Raw genomic sequence first — 27127 nt, 5'->3', positions numbered from 1 at the left:
GTCTCAGCTCCCCAGCTGATGCCCCCTCCACCGTTCGTCCCCTGGCAGGGCCACGCGGCTCCCATCCTGTATGCCGTATGGGCTGAGGCCGGCTTCCTGCCTGAGGAGGAGCTGCTGAACCTGAGGAAGATCACCTCTGACTTGGACGGGCACCCTGTTCCGGTAAGCAGCCCCCACCTCGAGCAGCACAGGCCTCTGTCTCCACTTCCTATTTTTCAAGGGCTGTGGGAAAAGGGGGCAGGGTGCTCACCGAGAAACCGATGGTGTGGAAAGGGGGAAGAGGGCGTTGAGGTGAAGACGGAAGGATGTAGTGGGGGTTTCCAGGGCACAGTCTTCACCCCAAGCTGGTCCTTAAAGACAAGCAAGGCCTTTTGAGGCCCCAGCCCAGGGATCAGCTGCAGAGACGACCTCTCCTCAGGCACCACACATCCAGCCTCCTTGCCCCGCTGGGCTTCTCTGGCTGTGCAGACAGGTTCACCGGGAAGTCAGTGAGGGTGTCGCAGCAGGATGCTGGTGACACCCCAGGGAAGGGTCCCAGCTTACTCCTCGAGGTGCTGGCTCCTGCGAATGTTCAGAATTCGTGGGTCACCATGAAAACTCACCCCTGCCCCTCCCACCGAGCCGGGCACCCACAAGGGTCAAATGTTTCATCAGTCTTGTCATAGACTCCTCCCGGACACTGTGTAGTAAGGTGGGTGATGTGGGAGCCTGAGGTCACACAGCAAGCTTGTGGGCAGGGCTGGCACAGTTACCGTTACAGGAGAGTGAGAGGTCACACCCTGGGTGGAGGCTGCCCACCCTGCACCTGATCAGCGGTGGGGGAGGGCGGGCCCAAGACCGGGTTCTGGGAGGGTAGTTGGGAAATGCTATTGCCTGCTCTTTCCCCTATGAGTAACTGTGGCTCTCTATGACAGAAACAAGCTTTCACCGATGTGGCCACTGGCTCCCTGGGCCAGGGCCTTGGGGCCGCTTGTGGGATGGCCTACACAGGCAAATACTTCGACAAAGCCAGGTAACACTCGCACTCCCCAAATGCTACCCTCAGTAGTTTTGGGAGGGGTCCTCAGTGGCCCCGCCTTAACCCTTGCACCCAGGTACCTTCTCTTGGGGTGGGGAATAGAAGCTGAGTAACCATGCATGCGGGACCATGACCGGCCCCATTTCCGGATGAGGAAATAGGCTCATAGGAGCAGAGACATGCCCAGTGTCCCTTCCTAGTGACGGCAGGGCCAGGAGTGCACCGAGAGTCATTGGGCTGGTGAATTCCTGTGGCATTCCCCAAGACCAGCATCTGGACCCTGAAGTCTCAGAAGGCCCCACCCCTCCAGTGTCTGGCCACATGCCCAGGCTTGAGCCACATGCCTTCGTCGTGGGGAAGGAGATTATGTGTTCTGCAGGGTTCTGGGCATCCCTGAGCCCCACCTGTCAGCCAAAGAAGAAACAAACACTGGGGAGATTGACCTGCAGAGGGTGGGCAGAGAGGTTTGCCCCTCCAGCCCGGGGACGTGTGGAGGAGAACCCCCTTGCGCCAGATCTCAGTCACAAGGCTATGTGGTGTGGCCAGATTGGGCCTGCAGACCGAGGTCTTTATTGGTAGGAGGGGAGAAGTGTTGGCTGCGGCAGATGGTTCCTTCATTCCTTTATTGACTGGGACCCTGTGCTCAGTGCTTTCTAGGGTTTCACCTTGATAAGCCCCCTGTGGGCTGGGTGGTGACATGACTACACTTACCCCTCTCACAGATGGGAAAACTGAAGTAAAATACTTTCCTAGTGGTGGCGGCAGGATTTGCACCCAGGACCAGCATCCAGAGTGTATTAAGAGGCCCCAGGCTGCTCTGAGGGGCCTGAGGGAAGCAGATTCTGGGAGCCCGTGAGTAGGATTCCTGGAGGAGTCCCTTCCCCGGTGCCCTGCAGTCCACTGGCAAGACAAGGACCACAGCCAGGGCAGTCAAGAGGGTATGGTGGTCACTGTGGATCCAGTGAAGAGAAGGGCTACAGAGAGCCTCATAGGATATGACACTATGTGCAGGGGAAAGGGCTCCTGAGACCGCTCTCCAGGAGGTGAGCTGAGGCTGGGGGCTTTCAGACCCTCTTGGGGCCAAGCTCAGCTCCACCAGAAGTGATTCACCATGAGGTGAAAGGCACAAAGAATGGGATGTATGTTTAAGAGTATTTTATTTGGCCCAGAACCAGAGATGTGAGTTAATTATTCCCTACAGATGCTTGAAATAATTCCCTGTGAAGGGTCATTTCCTGACCCTAACATAATGGAACAAGCCAGTGTAGGGAGAAGGGGTTTAGCTGGGTTCTCAGCAGCCAGGGCTGGCTAAGGCTCAGGCCCTTAGACTCTACCTTGTTGGGAGCGGGCGGGGATGTCAAGGGAATTACCCGGCTCCCGGAGGTAGCAGCCTGATCGAATAGATCTGGCCTCGGGTCACGTCTCTCCTGTCATTCAACCAAGAAACATACGTCAAGTTGGCTCACTTTCATTTCTCTTTTAAATAATTTTGTTTGAGTTGTCGAGTACAGTTACAGCTCATGTGAAAAATATGGAACAGCATTAAAAAGAAATGAACCGTTTTCCTAGTCTCAGCTACCTCCCATTTGAATCTCATTTAATGTACCATATTTCCTCCATGTTATTGAGAGAAGAAACTTAGAAATTTGTAATCTTAGTATGTATACAATTTTACATTCTGCTTTTTAGAAAAATCTAAGCATCGTGAATATTTCTCCCTTAACTGTCAAGAGCTAGTTTTTTGCTTTTTTTTTAATGTTTATATTATTTTTGAGAGAGAGACAGAACACAAGCGGGGAGGGGCAGAGGGAAAGGAGACACAGAATCCAAAGTGGGCTCCAGGCTCTGAGCTGTCAGCGCAGAGCCTGACGCGGGGCTCGAACCCACAAGCCATGAGATCATGACCTGAGCCGAAGTCGGATGCTTAACCAACTGAGCCACCCAGGCGCCCTGAGAGCTAGTTTTAATGATTGCGTAGTGTTCTCTTTTATGGATATAAACCTGTTAGGCAGTCCTGTTGTTGGACATTTGAGGTGCTCTTCAGATAACCTCTGCAGCAAAGGTAGGCCTCTCTTTAGGATTCCTTCTCTTCAGGGTAGTTCACAACCGTGGGCATTTGCAGCCCCCTCTCCAAATCTAGCAACTTCAGTATAGAGCCTCAGGGTTAGCCCCAGCTTCTGTGGGGCCCCTTTCCTGCTCACGGGCTTCCAAGTGTCTTCTCAGGACCTTAGCACGCCCTCCTGATCTGAGCCTGAGGCTACGCTCCACCCTTGGCCCCAGTGTGACTTCCCTAGAAGTGGGCTTGGCCTTGGGAAGGCAGCCAGTGTGCTTCCGTGCAGTCTCCTGGGGAAGTCAGGTTCCCTACCAGTCTCCATCAGGCTCCTCACTTTCTGGAGCTTCTGTAACAGATGCGACCCCTGCAGCATCTCTGGGCCCCCTTGCAGCCTGCAGAGGGGACAGGAGACCAGCGTGGGGACAGAACACAGCTTCAGACAGGCCTCTTCGAGTGTGGGCCCTGAAACTCCTGCTCTTGGCCCAGGACCCAGCGGCCTGGCCTGCTGGAGGCCACAGAAGGGAGGCACGGTCAGAGGGAGGATGCTGGAGCCCTCCCTGACCTGGCGGCCTGCAGAAGTGCTGAGTCATGCTGACAGCACACCCCGGCTGTCCCCGCCTCTTTTCCAGCTCCCCTGCCTTGGCCTGGAAGTCGGAGGCCCTGAAGCTAGAACAGTTCAGCTGCGGCCCACTCCAGGGCTTGCCTGCTGCAGCAGCAGGCAGCTGTGTCCCCTCTGAGCCTCACTCCCTGGGGCCACACAGCTGGACCCCAGGCCAGGAAAGGGAAGGATCTCCATGTCCTCTCACTGCTTCCTCTGTGTGTGTTCCTAGACAGCAAGGAATGAACTCAGTGTGGGCTAAGGTCCCCAGCTGCGTGATCTTTAGACAAGACCCTCGATTTTTGAGCCTGTTTTCTTGCCCGTGTGATTTGGGAACAGCAAGTACGCTTACCTCAAGGACAGGGCTACTCAGTACAGGGAACCCCTAGGTGCCACACACAGGCCCGTGGATGATGAGGTCATTGGATCTAACGCCTGTGGCCGCTGCCCCTCAGCCACCTCCGTCCCCCCACATCTCAGAGCCTCTGAACTGGTGTCCCTTCCTCTAGCCTCATCTCCTTGGCTCCACCCTCCCTGGGATCTAAGGAAGGCTCTCTTCACTAGGTAACTTGCCCCCAAGTTCAGTGCTCTTTTTATCAGGTAGCACTGCCTTTGAAGCCATCATGGTTGCCTTGTGGACTCAGGACAAGGCCCCCAGGACAGAGAAAGGGCTAGGCCTAGCGTGAGTCTTGGGGTGAAAAGCAGCCTTGGAGCCTCAGGGAGAGCCCATCCTAGGATGCACTGTTCCCACTGTGATCCCGGTCCTCAGATGCCCCTGTTAGTGACCCTTCTCCCACCTGACAAATTGCCCTGGGATGCTCCTGGTGCCATGTCTCGGCCTCCCCATCCTGCCCCTGGGATCGAGTCCCCAGGGCTCCCCAACATTACTAGTTCCTGGGCAGGTGGAGAGAAGTAGACCCACCCCATGCAGGTGTCTCAAGTCCCGTGCCCCCGGTGAGAGTAACCCCACCAACTGTTCATTTACTCAGCAGAGCCCTGGGTGTGGCCCCAGCTGGGCGGCAGGGACCTGATGGATGGCACTGTCGGATGTCTTGTGCGGCTGCTGTGCCCTTCTCTGGGGACAGCTCTCCAGGAGGGATGGGCTGGGTGCACGGGGCCCCGGATGAGGGGTTAGCCTCTGACCCACTTCCTTTCTGCAGCTACCGCGTCTACTGCATGATGGGAGACGGGGAACTGTCGGAGGGCTCTGTGTGGGAGGCCATGGCCTTCGCCAGCATCTACAAGCTGGACAACCTGATTGCCATTCTTGACATCAACCGCCTGGGCCAGAGTGACCCCACCCCGCTGCAGCACCAGGTGGACGTCTACCAGAAGCGTTGCGAGGCCTTTGGGTGAGTACGGGGAGGGCTGTGGCCTGCGCACGCTCACGGCAAAGGAGCCATCCCAGCTGGAAGCTTTTCAGGTTCAGGGGCTGAGTCAGCTGCGAGCCAAGCCCCATCTAAAGAAGGTGTCTGTTTTTCAGTATTCGACTCAAAATTTCAGACTTAAACTAGCAACCCAAGCCTCCAGCTGGAGTTGTGGGCTGAGGCCCAGAGTGAGTGAGTTCCTTTATTGGTGAGGCTGTGGGACATGATAGTTCTCGAGGGGTTTGAGCATCCGTCCGGTGGCTACTACCTGTGCGTGGCCCTAGCCAGCCTGAAGGGCAGAAGCAGGCCCCCTCTCCTGGTGAAGTGGGAAACACGGGGTTTTCAGATTTCCTCGAGGGGCCATGAATGGTTGGGAATTTGGGGTCACGTACTCCCAAGCAGGGAGGTCATCTGGGTGGGTGTTAGCCAAGGGGGGCCCTCACCTCAGTGTCCCTCCCCTGACCCAAATAAAAGCTGTGCTGTGGTTGAGGCTCTAGGGAACCCAGGCCCCCGCACTCATCCTCTGCTGAGGAGGCCCTGGGCTGGGGCTGTGCAGGGTTCCAGGGGCCAAGGGCCTCCAGGGCCGCTCTTGTAGAGGAGTCTACCTGGCAGAGGTCAAAGGTGGGATTGCAGTCTGTGGTTACATAGCAGCCACAGGTTGTTCTCTCTGGTGACTGACAGAGGAGGACACTGGGCCACCAGTGTCTCTAGAGCCTCCTCAGGCCGTGTTGGCTGGGGACTTGCAGCATAACCCTGGCCGTGTCCCTGGGTCTGTGTCCATAACCTGTGTCCACAAGTCCTGGTTGTGTCAACAACTTGCATTGTGAACTTGGGCAGGCAGGCTTGTTCCATCCTCGGTGCCTCAGTTCACGTGTCTATAAAATGGGGGAAACAGAGTGCCTGGGTGGCTCAGTCGGTTAAGCGTCTGACTTCAGCTCAGGTCATGATCTCGTGATCTGTGAGTTGGAGCCATGTGTCGGGCTCTGTGCTGACAGCTCAGAGCCTGGAACTGTTTCAGATTCTGTGTCCCCACCTCTCTCTGCCTCCCCCCTGCCCCATCTCTCAGAAATAGTAAACATTAAAAAAAAAGTCTTTACATTAAAAAAAAAAAAATGGGGGAAACAACAGTACCCAGCCCAAGGGATTGTGGTGAGGCTGCAGTGGGTTCATATGTGTGGTGCTCGGTGAGTGCCCACAGAGTGCGCACTCCAGACACGTTAGCTGCTATTTTATTGCTACTAATTTGATTGCTGTTGATTGCTACTGGAGTCCCAGAAAGGAGGGCCTGAGAGAGAAAGTTCGGCCTGCCCAGGCTCCTTCCCTTCTATCTTTGTCAGCCTGGCTCACTTTGTAAGTGTTTCCAGCACCACATCCAGCATTTATGGAGTGATGAGATGTGTTCCCTGAATAAAAGGCCAACAGCAGACACATTCCAGACCCAGTGCATTGTCCCCAATGCAGCTTTCAGGAAATGAGTAGATTTCAGGGAAACGAGTAGATCAGAAACGAAAGAGAAAATAAATGGACCAAGCTTTGCAATACTTAGGAAAGAGAAAATCTATTCAGAGGCAAATAAGAGGAAGTAAAAGAATGTGTACAAAGGAGAAAGAAAAAGAGAAAATGAAACCAAAAGTGGGAACAGAAAGTCCAAAGTCTTTTTTTTTTCTTTTTTTAATGTTTATTTTGAGAAAGAGCAAGTGGAGGAGGGGCAGAGAGAGATAAGGAGACAATCGGTAGCAGGCCCCTGGAGGTCGGTGCAGAGCCTGATGTGGAGCTCGAACTCCCTAACCACGAGGTCATGACCTGAGCTGAAATCAAGGGTTGGATGCCCAATCGACTGAGCCACCCAGGCGCCCCTGACACTCTTCAGTGTTTCCCAGCCTGTGGCTGTGCAGCAGAGTGAGGGCAGCCACTCGGGGGGTGGGCCCCGTCCCTCACTGCTCACTCTCCTTCCTCTGTCCCCAGCTGGCACACCGTCATCGTGGATGGACACAGCGTGGAGGAGCTGTGCAAGGCCTTTGGCCAGGCCAAGCACCAGCCGACGGCCATCATCGCTAAGACCTTCAAGGGCCGGGGGATCTCAGGTCTGTCTGCACACCCTGCCTCGCTCACCCCACCCCTGGGACCAGGCCCTGTGGCCAGTGGAGGCAGTAGGGCTTTCCACAGGTGGGGGTGGTCTTTGAGGTCCTGTGTCTGGGATAGTACTGACCCTTTGCCACCTTACACCGCATGCACCTGGCTGGGGAAGGGGGGTCAGGCGATGCTGTGCTCTGAGAAGTGACTCAGTGGTCAGCGTGGCTGAGCCAGGATTGAAGCCCAGGTTGGGCAGGAGGAGAGGAGGGCCTGCAGGAGGACTCACGAGTGACACCGTCCCCCACACCCTTCCTGGTTGTCATCTGCACGGCATCCTTGGCAGCTCTTGCCGTCCGCCCTGAGTGGAAGGGCTGGCGCAGAGGGCCCAGAGAACCTGGGAAGACCGGGTAAAGTGCGTCCAGAGTCCTGTATGAGCAGAGGGCCTGGAAGGGTCTGGAAGATGTTCCTGGCTGGGCCTGAGAGCATAATGCAGGTGTAAGCCTCCTCCCCAGCACTCAGGTTCCTGGGGCTCCAGACCCCTCGGGCTGAGGCAGCCCTGGCCCATGGTAGACATGGGAAAACATGGCTAGAAGTGGTCAGGGAACTTGCCCAGGGACATGGGGCCTAACTGTAGACCTCGGGCCAGCTTCCCTGTGCCACATGCCGTGGCAGCCCACCTGCCCACGTGGACTCGGGAAATGAGGACAAGTACTGCTGTGTGGGAGAAGGTGTGTGGGTCTGGAGCCTTCTGGTAGGGGGTGGACATCAAGGAGAAGACCCTTGGGATCCTCCCCACCCCAGTGCTGCTGCCTGGCACTGATACCTCAGGTGTTCCCATCAAGTGGGATCTGGAAACCGCAAAGCTTCTGGGGCAGGCGGTGGTCTGTGGGGGTGCTGCATGCTATGTGGGAGGGTCAGTCCTTGGCTCTGCCTGGGCCGCAGTAACCTCAGAGGAGGGGGCTCTTAAGCCTTGCTGGTCCTCACACAGCAAGGCAGCATGGTGAGGAACGTGCCTGGGTGCCATTCTGCTGCACACCAGTGTGTTGGGTGACCTTGACTGTGCTCCCTCTGCTCTGGGCCTCAGCTTTGCCTCTCTCGTGGGCAGCATTCCTCCTGACCAACCCATTCAACAAACTGAGTAGGTTTCTACAACAGATCCCTCCCTGCATGTAGGGAGGCAGTACAGCGGCCCATGCATGCTCCCCTCCCCCGTTGGCTGTGGGCTCCTGGAGAACTGCCGGCTACTTGGTGGGCACCAGGCATGTGGACTCCTGGTCACCACGACCCTCTTTTCCTGACCCCCATAGCTCCCAGCACAGGGCTCTGCCTCACTGGGGCAGCATCCTTCCTGCCCTGTATTTTCCCCTCCAGGGAGGCCTCCTGGCCTGCCCTCAACTGGTGGAGCGGTTTCCTGGCCCTCGGGAACTACTGTCTTACTGGGCCCTCTGCCCTCCTCTGTTGCACCCACAGGCATAGAGGACAAGGAGGCTTGGCATGGGAAGCCCCTCCCCAAAAACATGGCCGATCAGATTGTCCAGGAAATCTGCAGCCAGATCCAGAGCACGAAGAAGATCCTCGTGACTCCCCCACAAGAGGATGCCCCCTTAGTGGACATCACCAACATCCGCATGCCCAGCCCACCCAGCTACAAAGTTGGCGACAAGGTACAGAGTTGGGCCTTGCTTTTCTGGCCTGGCTGGCGTAGTCGTTGTTCTCTGGTTTCCAGAGCCTGGGGCCTAGATGTGTCTCTGGGAGGCTCAGAAAGGGAGAGAAGAGGGATTCGCTGGTGAGGAGGAACCCTGAGGTGTTGGTCCTGCCATCTCCTCCGTGGGGACTGCCAGCTCTGGAACTATTTACCTGCACAGGCTCAGAGAGGACAAGAGACTTGCCCAGTCACACAGCAACCTACTGGTAGTGCTGGGATCAAAGCCCACAGCACCTGAGTGTCTCTCCATCCCTGGCCCTTCACCCTGAGTCCCTAGGTCTGAGCTCAGGACTCTTCCCCCCCCACCCCCCACCCTCTGGTGTGTGGCCTAGCAGAGCCTCAGCAGGCCTGTCCTGCTCCAGGGCCCTCCCCTGTGTGAACCATTACCAGGCTTTATGACTCCCAGGCCCTCTGTGTATTCCTGTGTGGAGTGGGGTAGATTCATGGACCTCTGTCACAGGAGTGGGGGGATCTGTTAGAACATCTGCAGCTTGGAGGGCTCACAGCTGGGCTCAGGACAAGAGGCTGCAGGCACTTCCAAGACCTGTAGAAGTTCTTGTTGGCAACCTTACAGAACTTAAATTTCCATGGGACTGGGTGTTGCCAGGCTTCCTTTTTCTGCCCCTATTGTTCTCCTTTTCCTCCCTAAAAGTTGCAGCCCCTCTGCTGAGGCCAAGCCAGATTTCAGGCCATCCCGGTGCTCAGAGCCCTCATGCTCTATCCCCCACAGATAGCTACCCGCAAGGCCTATGGACAGGCCCTGGCGAAGCTGGGCCGCGTCAACGACCGCATCATCGCCCTGGATGGGGATACCAAGAATTCCACCTTCTCAGAGATCTTCAAAAAGGAGCACCCAGACCGATTCATTGAGTGCTACATTGCTGAGCAGAACATGGTGGGTGCTGGGGTGGGCAGGCGGGCACAGGGCCAGCCACAGCCTTGGGGCTGAGGTCCTCCTGTTCCCCTGGGGCAGCTATGTTGGCAGTGTTAGGTGCCTGCTGGAGGCCATCCCAGAGAGACCACAGGAACCGCCAGGACCCAGCATTGATCTCGAGTACTGTAGTGGCAAGGGAGAGGGATGTGCCCGTGATCGTCGGGTGCACATATCCCGGATGAGGGTACAGACAGGAGCTGAGTGAGGCTGCGGTCGCACGCAGGAAATGCGGTGTGGAGGCCACGCGTGCTGGTGAAAGGCGTGCAAGGCCTGTCTCTTGGGGTAAAGGGCCTTCCAGGTGGTAGGACAGGCACAGTCACAGGCTGGAACATAATGGGTCCAACAGCCCTGGTCCTCTGGCCAAACTGCCCAGCCTGGCCTACAAGCCCCCAGCGACTGGGAGCTTCCTCTGTCTGAAGGCCATCTGGCCCTACCCTATCCAAAATTCCTTCTCCTGCTGAACTTGAAGTTCTGTCTCTGAGGCTTCTAGTCTGGGCAGCTGGAGGGTCCAGACCAAACTGGCAGGGTGTGTGGGCTGGCGTGGGCCCAGGGGCTGGGGAAGGAGGACTCACATCAGGAGGCAGCCAGTTTGGAACCACTGCCTGCATTCGGTGCTTCTAAGCAGGAATTTGGGTCTGGTACTTCCTCAGGCATAAAGAGGGTTGGGGAGGACTGGTGTCTGTAGAGGGCTGGGGGTTGGCCAGGAAGATGGGGCCTGGGGTTTTGCAGAACCCCAGGAAAGAACATCTGTGTCCAAGTTTATTAGCCTACCCTCTGCAAGGTTTTGCTTATTTGCTAGAAAAAAAATCCCCAGGAAAGTAATTTTAAGAGAATTTTTGACGTGGCTATTCCAAGTCAAAGGAGTTTGATGTTCAGAGACAGACTGTGGAATCGTGGGTACCCAGGGATCTCTTGCATGGGGAGAAGGGAATTCACTTACTAGGATGACTGAATCCTCCGACCCTCAAGAGGGGTGAGACGTTCTGGGCTCTCCGGCCACCCTCTCCCCCATCTTTGGGGCCGACACTGACCACCCCCCTACCTGCTTCCCAGGTGAGTGTCGCCGTGGGCTGTGCCACACGCAACCGGACAGTGCCCTTCTGCAGCGCTTTCGGGGCCTTCTTCACACGGGCCTTCGACCAGATTCGCATGGCGGCCATCTCTGAGAGCAACATCAATTTCTGTGGCTCCCACTGTGGTGTGTCCATCGGTGAGTTGAACGGGGCCAGGACGCTTGCACCTGTAACTTCCCCAGACTTTCAGATCAGGAGGTTGGGGGTACAGGATTCCATTCCATGGGTGGGGGCTTATTTCAGTTGTATCCTTTCCCACACCCCAGGGGAAGACGGTCCCTCTCAGATGGCTCTGGAAGATCTGGCCATGTTTCGGTCAATCCCCACTGCAACCATCTTTTACCCAAGTGATGGTGTGTCTACGGAAAAGGCAGTGGAATTAGCAGCCAATACAAAGGTTGGTCACATGGCTATTCTTTTTTTTTTTTTTTTTAATGTTTGTTTATTTTTGAGAGCAAGTGGGACAGAGGATCTGAAGCGGGCTCCGTGCTGACAGCAGAGAGCCTGATGCAGGGCTTAAACCCACGAACCGAACCACGAGGTCACGACCTGAGCCAAAGTCAGACACTTAACCGACTGAGCCACCCACAGGGCCTGGTCGGTCACGTGGCTATTGACCAGTATGGGCAGGGTGGGGGTGGGGGGTGGTGTCAGCATGCCAGCCAAGAGCTGGTCTGGTCATTGACTGCCCCACAGTGGTGTCTCCTGACCTTGCCACTGGTGTTTGTATTTTGTAGAGGTTAGATCAGGAGAAACAAAATACACATGCCCCTTCCTGCCACATAGCAGACATTGCTAACCCCGCACCGTACTCTCCTCACTGAGAATCTGCAGCTCCTGCACCATCGGGCCGTTGACGCCTGTCTGCTCCCCTGAGCTGGGCTCTCCAACACCGAAAGAATGGGCTGAGTAACGTGGTTTCGACCAAGAGCCACAATGCCATAGACCGGGGTGCCCCCATGGGTCCCCTTCCTTTGCCAGATGCCCTCTGGGGAAAGCCCGACTTAGAGACCAGCCTACCTGAAAGAAAAGCCATTTTCTGTCTGGGGCCTGGGGCTGGCCAAGCTGCTGGGCTGCTCTCGCTCAGGAGGAGTGTCTGGAGAGGTCCACCCTGTTGAGGAACGATAGTCCCTTTTCCTACTTGAGGGGCAGCCAGCATGAGGTGGCTTGTCACACACCCATGGGGGGACAGCATGGTGGAGATTTGCAAGTGAGGAAGGCTGGCCTTTCTAGAAGGAATCCACTCCCTGAGGTTGGCCGTGCCGCATCCTATAATCCTTTGTCATTCTGTTCTGTTCCAGGGTATCTGCTTCATCCGGACCAGTCGCCCAGAAAACGCCATCATCTATAACAGCAATGAGGATTTCCAAATCAAACAAGCCAAGGTCAGTGCCATACATGCCCCAGTGAGATCCCCAAAGCATGCCCGAAGCCAGGGCTCACCCCGGGCCACCAATCCCTGAGCCTCATTGGCATCCATGTCCTCCCCAGGTGGTCCTGAAGAGCAAGGATGACCAGGTGACTGTGATTGGGGCCGGGGTGACCCTGCACGAGGCCTTGGCTGCTGCCGACCTACTGAAGAAAGGTGAGGAGGGAGGGACCCAGCAGGTCCCAGATCAGGTGCCGATGGTGTACTAGGTCTTGGGGGTGAGAATGAGTCTCCTCGAATTAAATGGTAGTAATAAAAGCCACCTTTTGAGCACTTGTGACTATGTGACCAGCATGATGCTAAACGCTGGGGCTGCAGTGGCCATAGGCCCAGGGCCACAGGCAGGACTTGAGGTGCCTCAGCACGGTGGTCAGAGCAGAGGTCTAGAGCCTGCCAATAGGCCTGAGTCGCCACTTAGTGGGGGCACTGGTTATTAAGCATCACCATGCCTCAGTTTCCCCATCCATAAAATAGAGATACTGTTACCTTCCCGGGGGGGCTGTCCTGAGGATTTAATAAATGTGACCTAGCATTGTTATCACTGCAGGTTCACAGATGTTAGCTACTGATACAGTAGGGGAATTAGCCCCCACCCACACCACACAATCGCAACAGACGCCTCGTCGTAGCCGTGCTGAGCAGGAAGGAGAAGGCAGACGTGGGTGTCCTTAGGAAAATGACCTCAGATGTGGGTAGGAACTGATAAGCAGAGAGGCCCAGGCAGAAGGAACAGTGTGTACAGGGCTCCAAGTTGCTGGAGAGAAGCCAGGGGCAGCCCAGCCCTGTCAGGGATGGAGACCCAGGGGGAAGACTTGAAGCAGGCACGGGACAGTCAGACTTGTCCTTCTGAGGCCATTCTGCTGGGTCCCCGCCTGACCTGGCACCTGGGCCTGCAGCCACCGCACCCCGTGAGCCCCGGCCCTGTCTCACGTCAGACACCTGGAGCTGTCCTCTGGCTTTCCCTGTATCTTCGAAGGCACCTGGGAGGATGAAGCAAAACTGTGCAGGTCCCTGCTGTGCCACTCCGCACTCTTTGGTGGTGCAAAGGCTGAGAGATCCTGACCCAGGATATGAGGGAAGAGAGAGGGGCGCTTCTGTTCCCCAAGACCAGATGCTCCTAAACCAGGGGGTGCGGGATGGGCCCAGAGGATGTGGGCATCACAGATCAGCAGAGATAGAGGGCAAGCCACTGAGGGTTGGCAAAACACTAGCCAGGTGGAGGGAACAGAGGGACGGAGGATGCAGGCCTGTAACTGTGCAGCGACTCTTCAGACACCTCCGCCTGCCCCCACCTATCAGAGGACACACCCACAGCATCCAGCACATTCTGCTCAAACCGTGCCCTTGTGTTTTCTCCCCTCACAGAGAAGATCAACATTCGTGTGTTGGACCCCTTCACCATCAAGCCCCTGGACAGGAATCTCATTCTCAGCAGCGCCCGAGCTACCAAGGGGAGGATCCTCACCGTGGAGGACCATTACTATGAAGGTGACGAGCCCGAGCTAGAGAGGCAGGGGCAGACGGGTCAGGGGAGGGCCAGGGCCACAGGACCACAGTCAGAGGGCTGGATGTCTCTCCATCCCCCACCCCAGGAAACCCAGAGCCGTCCTGCGGAGCAGCTAGCACTTGGCCTCTTAACGGGCCCCAGGCTTGGCCAGGGACCCAGCAAACGCAGCTGCTGGCATGGCTCCTTGGAGCCCCTGCCACCCGGGGAGCCCGTGAGGATCTTGACCTTGCCTCTAAGAGTAGAAAAGGTGGCCTGTGTCCCTGACATAGTTGGGCGTTAAGGCTGTTGTACGGGATCGCACTGGGAAAGCAACACAGAATCTCTGTCTTGTACGGTCCTGTGCACAGCAGCCCCTCACTAGCACACTCCATGTGTCCTCCAGGACAGGCTCCACTCCAGGGGAAGAGATGGGCCTAGTGTCTGGGGTCAAGTCCAGATGCTCGTTCGTTTATAACCGCTGCCCAGAGGATGGTGTTAAAAATGATACAGAGGCTGCATTTGGGCCTATGATAAAACATAAGTATCGTGAGTGATTGGTGATGTCTGCTCTGGCTGCAGGCCTGGGGAAGGGTGTATGTGTGCGGTCTCTGTCATCCTTGGGTAAAGAAATAAACAGATTAGCAGAGGGCCGGGGAGGAGGTGCCCACTGCTCACCCTGAGGCCCACGTCACCTGACTCGCCTCCTTTCCTTTACCCAGGTGGCATAGGTGAGGCAGTGTCCTCCGCCTTAGTGGGTGAGCCTGGCATCACTGTCTCCCGCCTCGCTGTTGGCGAGGTACCAAGAAGTGGGAAGCCAGCTGAGCTGCTGAAGATGTTTGGCATCGACAGGGATGCCATTGCACAAGCTGTGAGGGACCTTGTCGCCAAGGCCTAGTAAGGGTAAAGTGTGCAAAGGGTTCTACACATTCCCGAGATTCTGGCAAAGGTGCTCAAAGATGTAGTGAGAGGAGTAATAAATTTATGTTTTGAGAAAAAATGAATTATCCCTGAAGTGTTTATTTGATGTGAATGCAGCCACTGCTGGTAGAGGGCGAGGGAAGGCATCTGGGTCTTGGTCAGTCACCTCCCCTGGGCCCAGCATCTGCCCTCAACCGCCAGAACTGCTCCTGCCCCCAGACACCACCAGACAACGTTAAACTGCAGCCTGCCTTCCAGCCCAGAGGCCACAATGCAATCTCACCTCACCATCAGCCAGCGGGCTCCGTGGAGGTGAGGGAGCCTCCTCCTAGTCTGGAGGGCCCCTCAGGGCCGCCTCACCTTCCTCACAGCCCTGTGGTCAGAGGTCTCCTTGGGTAGGGAGGCGCATTTGTTTATTGTCCCAGCTCCTCAGGTCCTCTTAACGAGTAGCCTCAGAGAAGCAGAGAGAAACGGGGCAGTCCCTCTCCTAGGGAAGGTCACCCCCTCAGGTTGGCATCAGAGCGGCAGGTGGTGAGGCAAACGAGGAGGCCCAGCTGCGACCCGGCACCATAGACCAGAAGTTCTCAATCCCGAGTGCAGAGTTTATGAAGATGCAGGTTCCCAGGCCTTGCCTCTGGAGCCTGGGTGACAGCGGGTCCAGGAGCTTCTGTTTTCATGCTTAATGGGCTCCGCAGACCTGTGTGCCAGGCCTGCCCCACTGCTGATTCTCTCATCCTGTGACCAGAGGATTAGTTCTCCCCCTACCAGCCTGAGCTCAGCTGGGGGGGGGGGCGAGTGGGGAGCAGGCACTACAGAAGGCCCACATGTGGGGGCCGTGGGAAGCAGTCTAGCCTTCTCTTACTACATGGGAAAGGGAGGTGAGGGGAGGATAACTCTCAGCCACAGCACTGGGTCCTGACACAAGTGTGATTGCCCCTTTTTGTATAATCCAAGATAAAAACAGCAAAACCATAGAACAAAAACCACCAAGGTCTGCAGGCAGCAGCCCCGAGACTGAGAGCTGCGGTAGGTGTGCCACCTGGTGGCCATGCCTGGTATCGTGATGCCTTAGAAGCACGAGGAAATCCAGACAGAGCTGGAGGTGGGTGTGCCATCTCTTGGCCATGCCTGGTACTACCTGGCCATGCCAGGACAGACTCCTGCCTGGTACCAATGAAAGGCCCTCCCGGCCCAGCTGGCAAAGAGGGGAAGCTGGAGATCACATTTCTTCACACCACACAGTCATGCACGTGACATGGCTACGGGGGGTGTATGGGGTCATTTACAGTCCCCAAGCTGCTCAAAGGAGGCTGCAACTTGCGAGCCTGACAAAGGGGCAGGCAGGGAGGCGGCAGCCTCAGAAATCTCCGCAGACCAAAACCCTCCGGTGTAAGAGACCTGTATTCTGTTCCCACCTGCGCCACTCTCCACTCTGCCACTGGGGGGATCATCTCCCCAAGCCTCAGTTTCCTCATCTGTGAAATGGGAATAACGGCAGCACCTCCTAATAAGGCTGCTGTGAGGACGCAGTAAGGGATGCAGGAGTACCATTAGCATTGTGCCAGGGGGCTGAAGACAGCTGCAATTCAGAGCGAGTCCCAGGCAAGGGCACCAGCTCTACCGGTAGAGTGGGCACTGGGTTGTGTGTGACCACAGACGAGTATTCAGGACACACAGGGTTCCACCTGCTGCAGCCCAGGCTGGTTTCCAACACCTGTTAGTTTTTCGCGGCACTGTATGGATATACCATATTTTATGTATCCGCTCATCAGTTAATGGATACTTGAGTTGTCTATATATTCAGGATACAAGTCCCTTATTAGATTTATGATCTGCAAATATTTTACCCTATTCTGTGGGTCTGTCATTTTAAAATTATAGATTCACAAGAAGTTACAAAGAAAAGTATAGCGGTCTCTTGACCCGTCGCCCAGCTTCCTCCCAATGATGGCATCTTACGTATTAGCACATTACCAAACCAGATAATGGACACTTTCACAATGTCTCAAGTGACCACAGACTTACTCGGATTTTACCAGTGTTCATGTCTTTCTCATTCATAGGACCTAAGGGTTTTCCCTTTTTTTTTTTTTTTTTTTTTTTTTTCTGTGAGGAGGATGGGGAGGCGGGACTGTAAGATACGTCACCTGCAGTTAGGGGGTGGGGGGGCCAAATGATCCTTCCCTCAGTGAAGTTCCTTTGCTTCCAAGGGGCTGAGAGCCACACAGATGCCTCTTGCTGCAGAGCTGGGGTCATAACTGTGCTGCCCAATCCCACCAAAGATTTCCTCCCAGATGGTGTGTTGGAGGTAGGGACCTGGGTCCCCCTCACAAGGAAAGCCACCACCTCAAACAGTCTATCCCTGCTTCCCGGGCTCCAGGATCCGGGGCTTGGGAGGATATTACTTTTATAACTAAAGCATTTTGGAGGCACGTTCCAGTCACCCCCCCCCCCCCCCCCCCCCCAGAATATGGCCCATCTGGGCCTTCCCTATGCTCTCTCTGTCCCCCTCTGGGAAGGGGAAGAGGTAACAAGACATCAAGGGGACACCAGGCAAATGCCCTGGGCAGGGTTCCAGAAATCACTGACCCTCAGGGATCTGGGTGTTAGGGATATGTGGATTTGAAGTATGGATCACAGACCGTACGTAAGTGCAGAAAGTGGGAAGAAGAGGGGACAACCATAGGGCTCCTTCCCCTGCCCCAAGTGGCAGCTCAGTGGGGCCCCCCAGCAGGGATACTGCTCCCGCTGTCCACTCCAGAGAAAGCAGGTCACCCAGACATGGCCCCTAGTGCAAGAGGAAGAAAGTTTCCCCTGAAGTGGATGCCACAAAGAGGCCCAGGTTGGGAATGCAGGGTCTGTGTTCCGCCCGTTTGGTGCTGACGTACTTGAGACCAGGTGCAGCTGTGGGAAGAACGAGCCTTTGGTCCAGCTGGCAAGGCAGGAAAAGGCTGGGAACTTTCCAGGGCTGTCCTCAGGGCTGGGGGTCCTGCTGCTGCCCCTATGACCTGGGCCTGACACCGGGAGTTATCCTGCTCCCAGCCCCTCTGGGAACTGGGAGGGACAATGGGAGGGGCAGGGAGGGGCCCAGGAGCTGCGGAAGCCTCTATGTTAGTCGGCTCAAGCCACCATAATAAAATCCCACAGGCGAGGTGGCTTCAACAACAGAAACTAAGTTGTCACTGTTCTGGAGGCTGGGAGGTCCCAGACTGAGGTACCAGCCAGCTTCTGGTGAGAGCCCATGTCCTGGCTGGTAAATGTGGCCTGCCCTCCGCAGACGTGTGGACACAGCGTGCGATTTGGGGTCTCTTCTCATAAGGGCACCAGTCCCACTGGGTCAGGGCCCCCCTGCTCATGACCTCATTTAACCTTTAGATGCCTCCTTAGAGGCTCCATCCCCAGATGCAGTCACATTGGGGTTAGGGCTTCAACCTATGAATTTAGGAGGGACATAGTTCAGTATGTAAGAGCCTCCAAAGCCACCAAGTTCACAGCTTGCCTCCTGCTTCTGCCTGAGTCTCCATCACTCACCAAGGGGGAGTTTACGGGTACACAACTTACACACGGCCCGTCTTGATGCTCCTGTTGGTGACTTCAGATCTGAGCATTCAGTAAATAACGCTCGTCACATATGTTCTCGGAGGGGAGGGAGGAGGGCAGCTGACCAGGGTTTTAACAGAAACTTCCTGTCCATGTGCCACACCCTGAATTCAGGGGGTTTCCACCTCTCCTCCTCCATGCTCAAAAGACAAGGAACCACTACCCAATTCAGAACCGGATGAGAAGCTTTCTCTCTACAAGAGAGTATTTGGAGCCAAGCTGGGGTCCACCAGGGTAGGAGTGGGGGGGAATCGCACGTTAGCTGATCTCAGGGACACAGTTTCAGCCGCTAGCCAGTCTGGCCGTCAGCAGAGGCCCGGATTGCATATCCTGGGAGGAGGAGACTGGACTGCCACCATGAGGAACGGACTCATGGACCAGAGACCCCGGGCTGCCGCAGTGCCTCCTGGCAGTCAAATAGCACTGAAACTGCAAGATGCATGCTGGCACAAAGAGCAAGCTTTCAGGCAGCTCCCATGAGACTGCACAGGGCTCTTCCCCACTAACGCCCCAGGTCCTATTGATTTTACTGCCTACATGACCCCCAATGTGCCACTTCCTGCCCCATTCATCCTAGTCCAGACCTCCATCACCTCTCCCTGCTCAGATGACAGTCAATGGCCTCCAGCCACCTCTTGACCTCTTTCCATCCCCTCAGCTCATTCTCAGTGTGGCAGCCCAAGGAACCTTCTAGAACCTGGTACAAATACTCTCCTGTTCAACAGCCCCCTTCCCATGACTCCCACCAGATGAAGCCCAGACACTGGTCGAGGCCCTGAGTGGCCTTCTGCCCCCCACTCGGCCTCCCCTCAAACCGTCTCCCCCTCACTGTCCAGGCCCCAGTACAGGCCCAGTTCCAGCTTCTCTCGGTTCTCTCCCACTTCCTCTTCTGCCTCCTACCCCTCCCCAGCCTGGGCTGGTGCCTAAACACTTAGGGCTGGGGAAAACACAAGTCAGTCTGGCCCAGGAAGAGAGGACCAAACAGGAAGAAGTGAGAGATTGGTGGGGGTGGAGGGTACAATCACAAGAGGCTTCTGGGAGGAGGTTACATCCAGGAAACAGACTGGATTCTGACAGAGTGGGCTGTGTGTGCATGGGGGTTGGGCGAGGGCCTTTCAGGAGGAAGGCACAGGCTATCTGGGCAACAGCAAACATCTAGCTTGACTGGAGGCCTCGCGGAAGGGGTGGAATGATATGGCCTTGAATACTTCTGATTTTACTTTTGCAGGAAGAGGAACTTCTTTCTTTCCTTCTCCAGTGTTTTACTGAATGCTTTCCATTGCCCAGGTTCTGTGCAAAGAGGAATCCAAAGGTGAGCCAGCCCCAGTCCACGGCCTCCAGGCCTGTGACTTCCCAAAGCTGGTTAATGAAGAGATAGGAGATTTCCTTCCGCAAGTACCAGGTCCTAGGCCCCAGGCAATGCCTTCCTGTGGCTTTCCTTAGCAAAGACAATGCAGACTACAAGGCTCAAAAAGGGGTTTGCTAAACCAAGAGAAAATAAAGGCAGAGAGTACTTGAAGTCTGAAATTAAATCAAATTCAAACTAGTCAGACTTTCCAGAGGTTCCTAAACTTCCCAAACCAAAATATCATCGGACTCTCTGTTCATATCGCCCACACGCTTGGGAAGTCTGTGCACAAGCCGGAAGTGCGGTGGTGATCTCCAAGGCCACTCACCCTCTCACCAGCCTCCGGAGATAGTTAATCTAGACATCGTGGGGGCAAAAACTATCTTCCCCACTCCACTGCCTCACTGTCTGTGCTCATGTCCGTCCTCTCTCCTCCCAACTCAAACACAGTAGGATAACAGAAGGTGGGGGAGGGCAGGATGAAGCAGAAGGAGAAACTTTAATATTTTAACCCAAAATTTAATATTTAAAAAAATTTTTTAATATTTATTTTTGAGACTGACAGAGAGCCTGAGTGTGAACAGAGGAGGGGCAGAGAAAGAGGGAGACACAGAACCTGAAGCAGGCTCCAGGCTCTGTGCTGACAGCTCAACATGGGGCTCGAACTCATGAACCATGAGATCATGACCTGAGCCAAACCAAAAGTCAGATGCTTAACCAACTGAACCACCAAGTACCCTTGATTTGCCTGGACTCTGTTTTGGTTTTGTTTTGTTTTGTTTTTGGCTTTAGCAAGGTCTGTATTTTCTTTCTTTTTTTTTTTTTTTAATATGAAATTTATTGTCAAATTGGTTTCCATGCCTGGACTCTTAAGTACAGTCAGAATACACTTTCTTTCTTGTTTTTTTTTTTTTTTTTTAATATTTATTTTTGAGACAGAGAGAGAGAAACGGGGGAGAGGGGCAGAGAGAGAGAGACACAGAATCCGAAGCAGGCTCCAGGCTCTGAGCTGCCAGCACAGAGCCCAACATAGGGCTCGAACTCACAAACCGTGAGATCATGACCTAAGCTGAAGTCGAATGTTTAACCGACTGAGCCACGCAGGTGCCCCAGAAACTTAATATTTTAATAAGTTGTCAACCAATGACAAATAAGTTGCAGGCTTTCTGAACTAAATATTTCTAAATTCTCATGCTTTAGGGGCGCCTGGGTGGCACAGTCGGTTAAGCGTCCAACTTCAGCCAGGTCACGATCTCGCGGTCTGTGAGTTCGAGCCCCGCGTCAGGCTCTGGGCTGATGGCTCAGAGCCTGGAGCCTGTTTCCGATTCTGTGTCTCCCTCTCTCTCTGCCCCTCCCCCGTTCATGCTCTGTCTCTCTGTCCCCTAAAAAAATAAATAAACGTTGAAAAAAAAAATTTTTAAATTCTCATGCTTTAGAGGGTTCCCTAGAAAATGGCCTTCCTGAGATCTCTGGCTAGGAGAAATCTCTTCCTCTCTTCTCTGTATTTCTTCCTTTCATAAGGGAATTCGATTTATTACCTTCTATCAAGGCAATGTGTTCTGAGTTGTGAAATCCTTAAAACCTGGGTAATTTCTTGGTTCATCTTTATTTTCTCCACATAGCCAGGGACAGTGCTTTTGCACAGGGCAGATGTCACATGAATGGCTGTCCAACAAAGTGAGTAATTAAGAAAAGAGTAGCAAAATCTTGTACATCAGCCTGAGAAAACTTTGTGATGGTGGTTGGAAGAGTTCCATGTGCAGACACATTGCCAAAGGTTTCCTGCATTTCGTCACCATAGAAACACAGGAGTGCGTCCACTCCTATAGCGGGAATGACTTTTACTTTTATAAAGGAATGTTAACTCATGTGACCTCTGGGATGGCTTTGCCTGCCTTTGCAACTCCAGATGACAGTTCGCCGAAGCTTCATTACTATGCCAGCCACCCACACAGTCACTGTCGCTGGTGTTCTCTGTTCCTCAGTGTGGATCTATATTTCCATCTGGAATACTTTTTCTTCTGCTTGAAAGTCTTCCTTTAACATTTTCTATACATGTTGGAGATTAATTACTTTGGCTTTGGCTATCTGAAAAACTTTTTTTTTAAGTAAATTCTGCTCCCCAATGTGGGGCTTGAACTCACAACCCCCGGATCAAGAGTCACATGCTCTACTGAGTGAGCTGACCAGGTACCCCTGAAGACTCTTTATGACACCCTTGCAGGCCATAGAATTTCAGGTTGACACGGTTTCCCCCCCCACCTTTGATATTTTAAAGATTTGTCCTCATTGTCACCTCACTCACATGGTTTCCAAAGAGAATCCTTGTGTCTTTTGGTTCCTCTGTAACATGATGTTTTTCTCTGGCTATTTCAAAGATCTTTTTACCACTGGTTTTTATCAATTATTTATGTAATTCATTGTGACATGTTTTGGTGTAGTTTTCCTCCTGCCTAGTGTGTTTGGGGTCCATTGAACTTCTTGGCTCTGTGGGTTTATAGTTTTCATCAAATTTGGAAATTTTCTGCCATCATTTCTTCCAGTATTTTTTTCTTTTGCACCATTATCCCCTCCTCCTCCTGAGATTTCCCTTACGTGCAGATTAGATTGCTTAAAATTGTACCACAACTCAGTGGTGCTCTGTTGTTGTTTTTTTTGTTTGTTTGTTTGTTTTTTAATTATTTTTTTCCTCTGGGCTTCATTTTTGGATACTTTCTAGTCCTGTGTCTTCAAGTTTACTAATTGTTTTATCTGCAATGTCTAATCTGCTGTTAATCCCAACCAGCATGTTTTTCATCTCTAGAAGTAGGATTTGGGTTTTTCTATCCTCCATATCTCTGGGTTTTTTTTTTTTTATTTTTGTTTTTGTTTAATGGGCTATAATCTTTTAGCAAACCTGAGTGGGAGGTGCAGAGATTTCCCATACACCCCCCCATCTCCACATATGCACAGCCTCCCTCCCTATCAACATCCCCACCAGAGTGGTGCATTTGATACAGTTGATGAACTTACACTGACACATCATTATCACCCCAAATCCACAGTTTACATTAGGGTTCACTCTTCAGGTTATATTTTCTGTGGGTTTGCACAAACGTATAATGACATGTGTCCACCATGATAGTAACACACAGAATAATATCACTGTCCTAAAAACCCTATGTGCTCCTGCCTAGTCATCCTCTACATAACTTTTTTAATACATGGAATACAGTTATAATAATTTTAATGTCTTTGTCTGATTATTCTAACATTGTGTTGGTTCTGGGTCAGTTTTTTTTTTTTTTTTTTAATGTTTATTTTTGAGAGATAGAGTATGAGTGGGGAACAGGGAGAGAGGCAGACACAGAATCCGAAGCAGGCTCTAGGCTCTGAGCTGTCAGTACAGAGCCCAATGTGGGGCTCAAACCCACAAATTGTGAGATCATGACCTGAGCTGAAGTCAGACGCTTAACCAACTGACCCGCCCAGGCGCCCCTGGGTCCTTTAAGTTTATTTACTTACTTTGAGAGAGATCGTGCAAGCAGGGGTGGGGTGCAGAGAGAGGGAGAAAAAAGAATCATAAATAAGGTCCACATCATCAGCGTAAAGCCCGACATGGGGCTCAAACTCACAAACTGCGAGATCATGACCTGAGCTGAGATCAGGAGTCAGACGCTTAACTAAGCCACTGAGGCACCCCGGCTTTGGGTCAGTTTTAATTGATAGATATTTCTACTATTTCTTTTCATGTCTGGTTATTTCTGATTGGGTATCAGACATTGTGAATTTTACCTTACTGAGCACTGGATATTTTCTGAATTCTCATAAAAATTATCAGGCTTTTTTCTAGGATGTACTTTCTTGGTATTTTATATAGTAACCCCTAAATCACGAGCTTCTGCAGTCTGGCTTCTGGGAACAGATCCTGTTCCCACCCCTATGTGGGTTCTGAGGATTGTTCCCTCTGATCCACACAGAGGGCTCTTTCCCCAGCCTTGGGTCTTTTCCTTGCACATACGTACCAATGGGCACTCAAGCTGAGTGCTCAGAGAGGATCCTGGGCATCTCTCCAGCCTGCTTTCTCTCTCTCTCATCTCCAGTAGGCTACACTGAATTCTAGCCACCTTGGCTTCTCTGAACTTCTACCTGCTTCTCCTCGACTTGAGGAGCCCACTGGGCACCACCTGTGTTTCCCTCCCTGTCCTTGGCCTGGAGACCGTCTCCAGGCAGTAAAGCCAAGGCAATCAGAGGGCTCACCTCCTTTGTCCCCATCTCTCAAGAAGCACTGCCCTTCATCGCCTGATGTCCAGCATCTCGAGAACTGTTGTTTCATTGATTTTTTTTTTTTAGTTTTTTTTTTTTTTTTCAGTCAGGAAGGTAAATACAGTCAGTCCCTTTTACTCCATCTTGGCTGAAAGCAGGATTCTACATCTTTTATTTAGATAAATAAATTGTGTGTAGGATGGAATATCCATGCACGGAAAGCAATGCTTTAACCAGTCACAGAAGACTACATATTGCATGATTCTATTTATATGAAATGTCCTGAAAGTCAAGTCTATAGTCAGAAAGTCAATTAGTGGTTGTCTAGGGTTGGATAGGGGAGAATTGGGGTGTGGGGTTCCTTTCTAGGTGATGAAGCTGTCCTCACATTGATGGTGGCCATAGTTCCACAACTCCACGAACACACTGAAAGCCACTGAACTTTGCACTTTAAATGGGTGAATTGTATGGCATGAGAATTTCAAAGTTCTCACAAACAGAAAAGAACAGCACGTGAGCTGCAACACTTAGCAAAAATCAATTTTGAAAGCATGCCCGGGGGATATCCAGGGGCAGCAGGGTCCTCAGGACACAGATACTGTTTGTATGAAGCTTAAACACAGGGAAAACAACTCCCTAGACTATGTTCAGGGACGCCTATAGGCCTGTGGTGCAGAGAAATGCTCCACATACTAAAAGTGGCTTCTGGCCCCTCTGGAAGAATAGAGAAAATGACAGGGGTGTGTGCTGGGGAGGGAGGTACAAAGGGGGCAGTTTTACCTCCAATGTTTTATTTCTTAGTCTGGGGCAAAATCCTTCTCTATCCTTTCCTATATGCCTTAGAGTTTTAAAAAAAAAATAATAATGTTTATTTTTGAGAGACAGAGACAGAGAGACGAGTACAAGCAGGGGAGGGACAGAGGAGAGGGACACAGAATTTGAAGCAGGCTCCAGGCTCTGAGCTGTCAGCCCAGAGCCCGACACAGCTCAAACCCACGAACCATGAGATCATGACCTGAGCTGAAGTCGGAGTCGGAAGTTCAACCAATTGAGCACCCCTGAGAGTTTTCTTAATAGGATCACTTGTAGGACCAATCACTCTGCACTCCCACCCAGGTCAGGCACCCTGCTTCCTCGTATAGTCCAAGCCCCTTGCCTGGGTCTGACTTCCCATCTCATGCAGGTGCAGAGAGAGCACCAGAGAGTTTAAGAACCCAACCTTTTCTACTTGAAGCTTATTTTCTCTCCCCCAGAGTAATGCAGCTTTGCCATCACCCTTGCACATGCCGTGTGTTTCCCAACCTTCTGAAAGCCCAGGAAAAAGCCTCCCAGCTCCTAAAGACAGCTGCCAGTGGAACCACATGAGGTGCTCCTCTGTACCTCCCCCCAGGGCTCTGCCCTCTCCTGCCACCACCCCCCACCCTCCGCTGCCTCCGAGAAATGCCAAGCTCCTAGTAACCCCCACCTTCAGGCCGCATGCCCAGCAGGCACTGGTTGAAAGACTTCACCGAAGCCCTCCTCTCACCCCCAGCTGGTGTCCCTCCCTGAGAGCTCCATTTCTAGCCAGCCTCATGCAGGCTCGGGGCTGAATCAGGCCTAGCCCCTAGGTGCCAGGTGGGGAGAGGGGGGCCCAACCACAGATCGGCAGGGCTGGGAGCAGGACTGCCACTCAGGGGACCACTTATCCCTGGGGGACCTGTATATAAAGGGCTCTGCCCAGCTCCCAGGCCTCTGCACTCACCCCTGCCTGAGGCTGCTTCTCTGCCCCCAGCCTCTCACCTGCTCATTCTTTTTAACTTAAAAAAAATTTTTTTTTATTGTTTATTACTTTTGAGAGAGAGACAGACAGACAGACAGACAGACTGAGAGCAAGCAGGGAAGGGGCAGAGAGAGAGACACACACAGAATCCGAAGCAGGCTCCAGGCTCTGAGCTCTCAGGACAGAGCCTGACACGGGGCTTGAATTCACAGACCGTGAGATCATGACCTGAGCTGTAGTCGGCCGCCCAACCGACTGAGCCACCCAGGCGCCCCTAACTTTTAAAAACTGAAATGTCACCTCCATAAAGAAAAGCACATAGAACAGATACACAGTGTAACAAATCGTTAAAAAAAGAGATACCTGTGTAACCAGCAGTCAGGTCAAAAGACAGAATGCCTGGCAGTTCTTTAAAAAACACCTTTAAAACTCACGATACATTCTGAACGTAAAGATAGGCACAGAGATTAAAACAGCAGCTACAGACCCTCCATGGAGTTCTATGAGCCTCTAAAGGTTTTCCTTACATGCTTCAGATTTGTCTTAAGAGGCAAAACATTACAGACGGAAGTTGAGCCCTTCAGGTACCCTCCAGACCCCATGCATCTCCCTCACCCCCAAGAGGTGGCCAGTGTCCTGGCCCCACATTCCCACCCCTGGTCTGTGAACATGAACTTCACACCGAACTGCAGTCTGAGCTCCACACAGTACTATTTCATCACTTTGCACTTACCCTTCCGCAATGTGATCTGCCCTCAACTGTGGATTTGAGATTTTATCAGTGTCGAAGCCCTGAAGCCGGCAGCTTTCTCCCTCCCACAGAGAAAGCAGAGGAACCAGTATTCTGCCGCAGGAATCCACCTGCAGTTCTGGATCTAGTCTCCTGTTGAGGACATTCAGTTGTTTCCAACTTTGTATTTTACAAACAACGAGGCAACGAGGCAACGAACATTCCTGCACCTGTGGCTCTCAATGTCCCCACCAAGACTTTCTCCAGCAGTGCAAACTCTGGGTCCTCAGCCTCCCCAAAGAGTACCAATTGCCTTCCAGGAGAAGGGGGCCAATTTACAGCCCACCCTTGTTAACAGGGACCCACTGCTTCGAACGTCAGCAATTAGCAGATGGTAGGGGTTGCAAGGACCTACTCATTCTTTAGATCTCCAGATTAGATGTCTCCTCTTCCAGAAGGCTTTTCTCAGTCCCCGCTGCTCTCCCAGGAAAAGCCAGCACACCGTCTCCGTACCCACAGTCCACCTCACCCCATCCTCCTGCAATTGTCTGCTCACACACCTGCCTCCCCCAGGAGACCATGAGGCCTGTTCCTTGTTTGCACCGGTTTCCTCCCATCCTGCAGAGGCCCTGACAAACAGTCAGTGCATACTAAATGCTCACAGAATGAATCGGCTTTCTTCTGGGAGTCATGACCAGAAATGTACTAGAAAAGCCACCCGTGCAGGATCTGACCTTCATAGCTACTCGAGAAACATCAGTGCAACCTGCCTATCCCCGCAGCCCAGATGC

General features: G+C 53.2%; 1 protein-coding gene across 3 annotated transcripts in view; it reads left to right on the top strand.

Annotated features, from left to right (window-relative positions):
• TKT (transketolase) overlaps positions 1-19909 on the top strand; it is a 31170-nt gene extending 11261 nt beyond the window's left edge. The window contains exons 4-16 of one of the 3 annotated variants that reach the window (XR_006715868.1): positions 49-162; positions 915-1012; positions 4830-5021; positions 7002-7120; positions 8580-8773; positions 9545-9709; positions 10802-10958; positions 11088-11218; positions 12123-12206; positions 12313-12406; positions 13616-13738; positions 14456-14706; positions 19896-19909. Coding sequence is in view for 2 of the 3 variants with exons in the window: in XM_045493175.1 (XP_045349131.1) it covers positions 49-162; positions 915-1012; positions 4830-5021; positions 7002-7120; positions 8580-8773; positions 9545-9709; positions 10802-10958; positions 11088-11218; positions 12123-12206; positions 12313-12406; positions 13616-13738; positions 14456-14631 (1647 nt within the window). In the remaining variant the exon portion in view is untranslated. Of the gene's footprint in view, positions 1-48; positions 163-914; positions 1013-4829; positions 5022-7001; positions 7121-8579; positions 8774-9544; positions 9710-10801; positions 10959-11087; positions 11219-12122; positions 12207-12312; positions 12407-13615; positions 13739-14455; positions 14708-19895 lie in introns of those variants that run through there. The other 2 variants (XM_045493175.1, XM_045493177.1) reach the window with 2 other exon arrangements.
• Positions 19910-27127: the final 7218 nt, after the last annotated feature.

This window comes from Leopardus geoffroyi, chromosome A2 (assembly GCF_018350155.1).
Source record: "Leopardus geoffroyi isolate Oge1 chromosome A2, O.geoffroyi_Oge1_pat1.0, whole genome shotgun sequence".
Taxonomy (NCBI): Eukaryota; Metazoa; Chordata; class Mammalia; order Carnivora; family Felidae; genus Leopardus; species Leopardus geoffroyi.
The sequence above is the reverse complement of the archived record's forward strand: the minus strand, read 5'-3'. Positions and strand labels throughout refer to the sequence as shown.